General features: G+C 43.5%; 1 protein-coding gene across 1 annotated transcript in view; it reads right to left on the bottom strand.

Moving 5' to 3' along the window:
- The window catches only part of Prmt9 (protein arginine methyltransferase 9), a 29118-nt gene extending 20254 nt beyond the window's left edge, over positions 1-8864 (bottom strand). The window contains exons 1-3 of the mRNA XM_055609112.1: positions 8536-8864; positions 4405-4553; positions 1117-1353 (exon numbers count right to left, since the gene is read on the bottom strand). Of these exons, the coding sequence (XP_055465087.1) occupies positions 1117-1353; positions 4405-4553; positions 8536-8724 (575 nt within the window). The 5' untranslated portion in view covers positions 8725-8864. The remainder of the gene's footprint in view (positions 1-1116; positions 1354-4404; positions 4554-8535) is intronic.
- Positions 8865-11030: the final 2166 nt, after the last annotated feature.

Here is an 11030-nt window from a genome sequence, read left to right on the forward strand (position 1 = left end):
AAGACGGCTCAATGGGTAAAAGCATTTGCCATGTAAGTCTGATACCCTAAGTTCAATTCCTTGAAACCTACAGTGGAAGGAGAAAACTAACTCCTGAGAATTAACCTGACTTCTACATGCATCCTGTGGTGAACAGGCTTGCATGCGCATGTACACACACGTACACACACATACACACAGAAACACACAGAGCAATAATAAGCGAATTAAAAATTAAGATAAGGCCAAGTACAGTGTGTATGCTTTTAATCCCAGCATGTGGGAGGCAGAAGCAGGTGGATCTCTGTGAGATCCTGGACAGCTTAGTCTACATAACAAGTGCCAAGGGCTACACCAAGAACCTCTACCTCAACAACAATAATAATAAATAAAAAGAATGAAATTGTACACTTGTTTAAAAACAAATCACTCAATAAATAACGGCGTCACATATTTTTATCTTGCTTTGCTTTTTGTTTTTGAGATGGGTCTCTCTACATAGCATTGGTGTCCTAGAACTCACTATATGGACCAGACTGGCCTCAAACTCAGAGATCCACCTGCCTCTGCCTCCCAGCTGCTGGGATGAAAGGCGTGTGCCACTACATCCACCTCAGCATACACACAATTTAGACACAACTGGCAATGAGTTTGCTTAATAGGCTTTCTAGATTCTACCAGACTGTTAACATAAAAAATATTCTAAAATCATTATTCAGCATTTCAATAATCCTAAGTTTTTCTTAGTCTTCTTGAAGTTTTGATAAGTAAAATCATAGTGAAAAGTACAGTACTAATAGTTTCATGGATAACCCTAACAATAGCCAGGCACAGTGGCACACGCCTGTAATCCCAGCACTCAGGGAGGCAGAGGCAGGCTGATCTCTGTGAGTTTGAGGCCAGCCTGGCCTACAAAGCAAGTCGAGGACAGCCAAGGCTAAACAGAGAAACCCTGTCTCAAAAAAACAAAACAAACAAAAAAAGAAAACAACAGAAAAAAAAAAAAACCCTAACACTATTATGAGAAACAATTACTACTTTTACAAACAAATGCTACAATTTTGATAGCTAACGAACCTGTTTAATTTATATCATTACACATGTAAATATAATTAAAAAATTATAATTACAACAAACCTCAGTATTCCAGTTCCTGCGCCAATATCCAAAACACTTTTGGACCCCAGGCACACTGCCTTCTGGATCGCTGCATTATAAATCCTATTCCTCTTGGTATCATTAAGCATGATGAAGTGCCAACGTTCCACCAACCAGTTTGCAACACGATAAAAGTTCTCCTTTGCATCATTGAAATCAGGGTTTAGCTTCACTGCTTTATGAAAATACCCAGCTGCCTCATCTCGAAAGCCCATTCTAGATGGGGAAAAAGACAGAATATGTTCCATTCTATGTGACCAGTTACAATGCCTCTCTGTTCACACACTAACCCCACCTGAGAATCCTTGATCACTACCCAGATCCCAGAGAAGTCTACTTCCTTTGCAAAACCTTCTCTTTCTGTGAGGACAGCAGTCTCTAGAATTCTTTTCTAAAGATCTATCTATGCATCTCAGATGTCTTAGGAGGTGGGAGGTGGGGTGTCCAAGGCATTGACTTGTACTGAATTGACTATCAGCAGACAAAAGAAAAGACAAAGGGAAAATACTAAAAGTCATCTGACCAGTGTTTCTCAAAAGAACTCCCTGTCACAGTTTAAAATAGTTAACTGTAGGTTGACCACACTGCCCACGACTATTATGTATCTCACACAGCATCGGACTTCAGCAGCTTTCAAACTGGTCTACACTTTGTTCACCCCCTGACCAGAGACATAGGATTCTACTAATATCAAGTTCTATACACAGTTGTCATAAATCAGTAATTTACGACTCAAACATTCCACAGGGCAGAACAAGCAGAATTCTTCTCACTCTCACTGTTGGTATAATGTTCTTTTGGAAGGTATATACCTTGCCCTTGTTTACTGAAATGCTGACTTCTCTCCCCCACTCTCTGGTTTCAATCCGTACACTGCATTATGATATTTATTCTAAGCATCACCTGTCTCAGCTTTGTGTAAACATGCCACCATTTGTTCTGCAATTTGTCAATTAAAACAACCAGCCACAATGTTGAGCAATGGAGAGGATAGGGTGGGCATCCTTGTTCAGTGTGGGAGGAGAGGAAGGAAGAAGACAGGAAGGAGTGGGAGGCAAAGGAGGAGGAGAGGAGGAGCAGAGGCTGGGAGAGCGGAGGTTTGGAGAGAAATCTTGGAAGGATGTGGAGAGATGGACTGGACCTAAGATATCACTAAAAGCAAGTATAATGTGGGAAATTTGAATGGTAGGCAGCTATGTGGGCTTGGAGGTTTAGGATGGAGCAACTATTGCCCAGCATTGTGATCTAGGTTAATTAAATAAATCCCAGTCTCTGTGTGGTGATTTGGGTGTACAGCTGGTTTAGGATTAACCGCAGCCTTACTAAAAAATATATCAATAGTAAATATTAACGACAAATACAACACTCTCACCTTTAGCCACCACCCATTCTAAAGAAACTTAAACTATTCATTCTGGGCGTGGTTACGACAAATGAACCAACAAAAGGGTAGTGCTATATTAAATTGTAGGCACTTGTGTTTTAGTTTAAAATTAAAATATGTAAGGTATGCTATTTCTTTGTTGCCCTGAAGGTAGAGCTATGTTGTTTATATGCTGGAACCGCACAGCACATATCACAGTAGAAAATTCAGGGTGTTAATGTAAACAAGCCTCACCATGCTAACCCAAAGTGTGTAACAAGGAAGACTACTGCTCAGTTAACTTACTTTGTCACAACTGTAGAACTGTATATACTCCCTTCTCCAGAGGCCTGTCACTGCAGTCCTCTGAGCCAAGTAGGGGCCTTTGGGTTGATTATCAATACCTAACAGACTCTAGATAGATTTAGGAGAAATTCTGTGGTCACTTAGGCACTTTGTACTTCATTACTAGCAACGTTAATGGTCTGAGAGAAGACGAAAATGCATGGAATACATCAAGGGAGAATCAATTTATTAAAGTCCTTACATCCGAAAGTGCAACTTGCCAAGCTGGCAGACCCATGCTCCCCCATTACTTTCAAGCTTTCTGGCTCAAAAGCAAAGCTAACCCTTACAGCTCCTGTAACCTCCTGCACACATTTACAGCCTGGGCTGTGACTGTTACCCCTGGAGAAGGCTGCTTTCCAGGTTGGCCTCTGACTGGCATGTGGGCACTTAGGGTGACGAAGGCTTCCGCTACCTTCTAACCGATGCTGACTGATTCGGTGTGCCTCAATGTTTATTCCATAAGCAGTGTGATTACGTAGCTGTGGCTTCACTCTGTGTGGGGATGCACCACATGGAGGGGGTACCTGAGCATACAACCTCCAAGAGAAACCGTATGTACTAGGCCTCAAAGGAGCTTCTCAGACTGCAGACATGACACACCACGACGGCGGGAATGTACACTGCGACTTCACAGAGGGCCTGAAGGACTGCTCTTGGATTCTTTCCAACTTGGCCAGGGTTCCCCTTCCTTTCGCTAGTTTTGCTTTCTAGCTCCACTATACTCAGGACTTAACCAGTACCATGTTCTCTATGTGCAGGGGAGGCAACAGCAGCCAAGTGCATGGCACCAGCAGCATCCAATAATGGGCAATTAACTGCCCTAGTGGAGGTTTCATTAACAGTATGCTCCAAATTGTATAGTTCCCCATTTTAGGGGTTTTCTAGCATGTTCCAAAGAACAGATTCACCAGTTTTCTGGGAAGGCTTCCTTGTGACTTCTCTGGCATCCTGTAAACCACAGTTAAGCCTTTTCAAACAAGGACTGGATCTGAGTCCAGTAAGGAAAACCCTCCCTTGATTATAAAATTGCTATAGACTGGCAAGATAGCCCAGAAGGTAAGGGTTCTTGCCACAAAGCTTGAAAACCTTAGTTCAATCCTACTTCTTGGAAGGAAAAAAACCAAGTCTCTCTGACATCCACATGCTTATCATGGCATATATACCCACACACAGTACAAACGTACACGTGTACCCACACACATGTGCACATACAAAATAAATCTAATTTTAAAACTGCCAGACTATATAGCATATTTACACATTATTCCTGTATTCTTTTGCGTTCTCCTTATCAACAGCTAATCACTCACTTCTCCAATCCCGTTAGAGTTAATTATTCACATTAAACGTTCCCTATTCAAATTACTTTATCCTCAGGCAGAGTGGTATATAGGTGTAGTCTCCGACTGAAACATCATGTAAGCACATAAGCTCCAGACCAGACTGAGCTGGTGTTAGACTCCTTCTCAAAACCAAACAAAGTAAGTTAATTCATAATTTATACTCGCTTTGGACTGATAAACAACAAACCTTTTAATAGTGAAGTCACTACAAACCTGAAGAGATGCTCTCCCATACTATTGCAAATCACTTCATCATCAGGAAATAGTTCCAAAGCCTGCTCATAGCAACCAAGTAAGTCTTGTACTCGACTGAGTGCATCAAGCTCTTCAGCCCACTTGAAAAGTGTATACTGAAAAGTTTCCTTTACAAACAAAAGGAAAAAGAAGTACAAATTAGTAAACAAGAATGAAGAATATATAACCCTAACTGATGATTCCAACAACTGGAACTACAACTATGAATGGAGTGATGACTTGGAATTGTTAATGTTTAGTAAGTACAATTTGCCAAATGCGGTGGTCTGAATAAGAACTGCCCCCACAGGCTCATATATTTGAATGCTTAGTCACCAGGAAGTGGCATCACCTAAAAAATTAGAAGGATTAGAAGATGTGGCCTTTTTGGAGGAAGTATGTCACTGGGGTGGGCTTTGAGCTTTCAAAAGCCCAAGCTAGGTACAGTGTCTGCCTGTCTCTTTCTTTCCACCACCACCCCTTCCTCCCTACCTTCCTGCGTATCAGGATGTAGCTCTAAGTCACTGCTCTAGCACTATCCACGCCACCACACTCCCCACCGTGATAATGAGCTAAACCTTTGAAACTGCAAGCAAGCCTACAAGTAAATGTTTCCTCTTAGAGCTGCCTTGGTCATGATGACTCTTCACAGCAATGGAACAGGGACGAAGCCAGCAAATAAGCCATACAAAAGGTAATAATATGTAGATTTGGGCAGTATGGTCTTTCTGTAAACATCTACTCCTAGCTGCCCCTCTCCTACCTCTGTTTTTGTTTTTGTTTTTGTTTGGTTTTTGGTTTGGTTTTGTTTTATTTTTGCCCTTGGCCCTCTTATTCATCTCTAATGCACTATCACCTATGTGTTAATGATGCAACATGTATGTGCCTAATTAAGACCCTTGTTTTCTGGTCCTCAGACTCTTATCTCCACTGTTCAGCCACTGGATGTCCAGTCATCTTACCAATCAATGTGCAAAGAAAACTAGGACCAAAGCTCAACGGTGAACATAAATTTTGCTCCTATTCTCACAGAATGTTGTAGACAGAAATTTAACAAGCTTTAAAAGTCCAGAATGTTCTCCACTGCCTCACCACTTTCCCTTCACAGGACATAAAGGTAGTACTCAATCTCAAACTTCAAAGTCACTATTTACAGCTGTAACAGTTTCCCCCTGAAAGAAACATTGCACCTTGTAGGAAAGCTCCTTAAAACAGAAGGTAAACAACTCACCTTCAAGAAATCCCTCTAACTGACCACAGTCACTAGGCCCCTCCCTCGAAAGCATTAACAAGAGAGAATTAACACTCAGACAAGCAAACCTGCAAGATCAGACTGGCCACCTAGAAGTTTAAAGCAACTGAGTCACTTGGAAAGAACACTCTCCAACCTGTTGAGCTGCCTGCAGACTGTGCAGTGTGCTCCAGATTCTCAGCCTTTGCGAGCTGCCATCCATGCTGGGTGGCACTGAAAATCTAGCCGTCTTTAAGTCATTTCTGTTTCTGTAAGTAACCACAATAAAACTCACTGGCTCATCAAGGTGGACTTCGGTAGTATACACATTTTGGTCTGTCATGGGCTCCCTCTCTGGAGGGAGCAGACGTGTGCTGCATTCCCCCACATTTTGTCAAAAAGCATATCCTAACTTCATTACATTTAAATCTGTCACTTCCTGACAATGGATATTATGACAGCCTAACTTGACCCTTACAGCTAGTTGGTGGACTGCAACAACCACCTCCTCACTGTCACCCTAGCTCCAGTCTCATCTCCCTCTGGCCATTATCCATGACACTGAACTAAGGAAAGAAGACAGGCTTAGGCATTCCACTTTTCAAGTCAACAAATTTTACACATAAGAGTTAATACCAGAAACTGAATTACAACAGTCTACTAGAAAAGCAAGGATAATGAAGGAGATCCTATTATAATATGATAGGTATCTAGATATGACACGACTAGTTCAAGAGTTCCATAGGTTAGTAGATTGGGAGCTAAAAATACTGCTCCATGGTTGAGTACTTTCCTAGGATGCCTAAGGCCCTGGGTTTAGTCCCTAGTAACAATAAAAATAAGCAAATAAATAAAACTAAGGGGCTAAAGAGATGGCTCAACAGTTAAGAGTACTTGCTGCTGTTGCAGTGGACCCAGGCTCCGTTTCCAGCACTCAGATAGCAGCTCACGACTGGCTCTAAGTCTAGTCCTAGAAAATTCAATGCCTTCTTCTGGTCTCCTTAGATATCTACACACATGTGGTACATATACATACATACAGGCAAATATAGTTTACGTATTTAAATTTTTTAAAACACAAGTTATATGGTTTAATGTGACTGAAGTATGGGTATTGGTAACAGAGAGTATCAGGAAAACAAACACGAGTTTGAGGCTTTTGCAAAGAAATACCAACTTTGTTTCGTATAAAACCAAACCAGTTACTAAGTCCTACTGAATGTTGGTCATTACCAGTTCGTTTTTACTTAAAAAAACAAACGAAGCTAACCTCAAACTCATAGCTGAGGATAACCTAGAACTTCTGATCCTCCTTGCCTCTACCTTTCAAGCACTGGGATTACAGGTGTGTGCTGCTACAAAAGATTTAGACCTTGTGAACGTTAGACACAATTCCTAAATCTCCAGTCATATAGGCAATTCTTACATATTAATTTTTTTTCTGTGCTTGAAGTGGAACCCAAAGCATCAATCTCAGGGCCATTTTATGGCTAGCTGTTGTTCAGGCTTATCCTCCAAGCCAGCCAGACAAACGCCATCTTGGAGGGGAATTTAGCTGTGCCACCTGCAAAAGAGCATAGCAGGTGGACTTGTTTACATCCCTCCCAGAAGGCATGAGGGTCATGAGACCCTCCTCTGAATATTCTGCTGGTACCGCCTGTTACATGCAACACTGCCCTAACTGCATAGCCGCGGGTAGAGTGGTTCTCAACCTTCCTAATGCTGTGACCCTTTAATAGTTCCTCATGTTGTGGTGACCCCCAACTATAAATTATTTTCATTGCTATCTCATAATGGCAATTTTGTTACTGTTACGAATCACAAATATTTAATATGCAGGATAAGTGACCGCAGGTTGAAAACCTCTGGTCCAGTGTATACAAGCCAGGGAAGACAGTGGGAGGTGGCTGGGAGGGTCAGTCCATCTGTGCAGCTATGAAAGCAATCGTACCTGCTGGGTAAAGGCTCTCCAGTGCAGCCTTCTGAAGGTGGAGCACCCACACTCCTGTAAGTAACCCCCATCTCTCCTCCGCAAGTAAGCCCAATGAACTGATTAGCTCCCCTACAGACCTAGTCTGTTGCTGGGATCTTGGGAGGAAGGGCAGATGTGGCTTATGTCTTTCCTCGATAAGAACTTTACCAACACAAGGACAAATTTTATATGTATTTTCTTCTTCTTCTTTTTTTTTTTTTTTCAAGGCAGGGTTTCTATGTAGCTTTGGCTGTACTGGACTCACTTTGTAGACCAGGCTAGCCTCAAACTCACAGAGCTCCACCTGCTTCTGCCACCCCAAATGCCAGGAGGATCACAGGTGTGCACCACTGCGCCTGGCTTTTATATTTTTTTCAACACCCACTATTTATCTTTCCATTCACATAAGTAGCAGCTAGGACTGAGCAAAGAATCGTGTTGGCCCTTTATTCTACTGGTGTCTGCACAGAAGAGCAAGCTTCGCAGAATACTTTCATATTCTGAGGTAAACTAACAGGTCCTAAAATTTCTATGAATAACAAGATGCTACTGACATCTAGTGGACACAGGACAGGCCATGCTTCGAAACACGGAATAATGCAAAGCCTCCAAGGCAAACTTAGACACTGTAGGAGAGAAAGAACTACCCCGTCTCATTCGCATTTAAAGAGCCTCTGGAATTTTGAAACAGACGTGTGACAACTTTTGACTTTTGTTACTAAAACCTGGCTGTATTGAGATAGGCTGCAGGAGGGCCCAAGAGGAATCGACTTCCACAGTAGGAGATGCTTAAAGAGTCTCAATTCTATCTCTGTCTCTCTGTCTCCCTCACAGACACACACGCCACCTCGTCGTTGTCGCTGCTGGGATGGCAGGATCTGCCAGCCACTGAGAAGGAAGGCCTCACCTTCACGTCGTCTTTGAGCTCTGGCGCCAGGCTGAGCGCTAGGAGGTAATGAGCGTATGCCGTGCCGAAGTCCTGGGCGCCCAGGCAATGCTCGGCGCTCTGCATGGACCGCGCCACCAGCCGCTCCCGGCCGGCCGCACCTGCGCCGCCCCCGGCGCCCCGGCGGGGCCTGGGCCTCGAGTTCGGCATGGCTGAGTCTCCGCCCGGAAGCCCACGAGGAAGGCGCCTCGTCGGGGAGAGTCTCCACGCTTCACTTCCCTGGACCCACGGCAGAAAAATAGCCCGCAGAGCCGGGACAGAATGCCCGCTCACCTCCACAGCACGGGAAGCTCCGCCTTCGCAGCGTCCGACGGAGCAGCGCAGGCGCCGGCGGCGTCGCGCTGTGGTGACGTCACGCCGGCGCGCCCTCCCGGGGGACGCGCGGAGGCCACCCACGGCCTAGGAGTACCTGGGCCCTGAGACCCTTCCGCTCCGGTGCGTGCTTGTTTGGGCTGGCTGAAGCCGAAGGTTTCCAACCTCTCTCCCGCCTCGTAGAGTGTGCAGACCCTACTCGAGTCAGACGTGCGCGATGCTCCGGTCCTGCATGTCAGCGCCACCAGTCTCACTTTTGCAAAACGAAATAAAAGCTCCTTAAGTTTGGTCCTGGTGTACTCTCTTAGCTGTAAGTATTCTCACAAAACCCAGTGAGGCGGAACTTTGGATCACACTCCATAAGGAAGGAAAAGGCAATCCCTGAGAACTGCTTCAGGGTTGCACAAGTAAGTCTCTGGGATGAGTCTGAATTTCCTGTTACATTAATACAGGAGTGTGGCCTCTATGATAGAAACACGAAAATTTAGGGCGATGTGTAAGAATTATAGCAAAAGCTATTTTTGTCCCTATTTTCACGAGGTTACTGGTACGTCGAGTGGCTGACAAGAAATGGAGGCTAGAGCACTTTGGACATCAAACTAAAATCCTCCGGTTCTTCTAAGCCTATCCTTATGTGCCATGTAGCTTTCTCTTGTGACATTCTCTGACCCACTCTTGTAAGCACCTACCTATGTACAGCCTAAGAAAGTTCTTCAAAGACAGGAACTATTCTCAATTATTTAGTATGTACAGAATAAGAACTTTAGAATGTTTTACACTTGATGGAAAGTTTCTCCTGGTCTTTGGTTTTGCTTCTATACTTTCCTAGCTATTCATATCCTCCTTATTTGCTGCTTTCTGTACTAAACAATGTAGGACTTAACTATATAGTATTTCTCTAATAAAATCGAAAACACAGAGGAAGGCCTCAACACCTAATGGGACTAAGTAGAACATAAAGACTTGGAGGTAGGGTTTTCTTGTTCCAGCCCATGCTTTTCCTCTTCTTGTTCATCTAGCAACTGTTCCTTAAGACATTCAGACAGACCAATAAAGCGCTCTTCCTGGCTTAAGTCATAAGGCTGCTCTAACTATATAATGAAAAGCATTTTGCTTATACATACATAGTTAATGTGATTCATTGTTACCACTATCTAGGAACATTTTGAAATTATCTAAAAAATTAAAGTTATTACACCTGTTAAATATTTAACCAAATATGAATGATGTTATTTGGATGGTGTAAAAGTCAGAGGTGATAGACTGAGACTGTGTAGAGGGAGACATCCCTGTCCTTTCCAGAGACTTGGCCTGGGGCCTATGCTGACTGGTGTTAATTTTCAACAGAATATAAAGTCACCTGGCAGACTGGCCTGTGCTCATATCTGTGGGTGATTGTCTTGACTGAGATAGGAAGACTAAGCCACAGTGGGTTACACCATTCCCTGGCTAAGATCCTGGACTGTGTAAGTGGACAGAGGAAACTGAGCTACTGTGTGCACTCATCACTCTCTGCCTCCTGATTATGATGTTGATGAAACCAGATACTGCAATCTTTTTCTCCTGTACATTGCTTTTGTCAGAGTCTTTTATTGCAGCAACAGGAAAAGAAACTGAGACAGAGTGTTTGCTTGAACAATTGGTCCCTCGCTGGTGGTGCTGTTTGGAAAGATGGTAACGCTTTGGGGAGGAATTGAGGGATTGAAGTCCAGCCTTGAGGTTTAATAGGTTGGTCCCACTCTCCCCTCTTCCTGACAGTTCAATGAGGCTAGCTGTCTCTGGTTCTTGCCACTCTACCCTCCTGGCTATAAAGGATTGTCTTCTTTAAAACTGTCTGCAGAAATGTCTAATGGAAGTTTTGGGTTCTTTGTACACTCAATTATGTTATGTAAATACACTTTTATTTTAATCCCAAGTGTGGGATTTTAGTTGGGCTTTAGTTTGTCCACACCTGTTAATTGTCTTCTGCCAGGCATGGCTTTTGCCAGCTGGTAACAGCCTTCCATGTGTGGCACCAAGAGGGGCGTGGTCTAGGACTAGAGGATATAAATTGAGAGCTGAGAAAGAGAAGTGGTGTTGTGGCATGCAGTGTTGGCATGTAGTGAGTAGCAGTTTGGAGAGACCCAAGAGAGAGGATGGTGTGA

This window comes from Psammomys obesus, unplaced genomic scaffold (genome assembly GCF_907164565.1).
Source record: "Psammomys obesus unplaced genomic scaffold, mPsaObe1.curated_primary_1811, whole genome shotgun sequence".
Taxonomy (NCBI): Eukaryota; Metazoa; Chordata; class Mammalia; order Rodentia; family Muridae; genus Psammomys; species Psammomys obesus.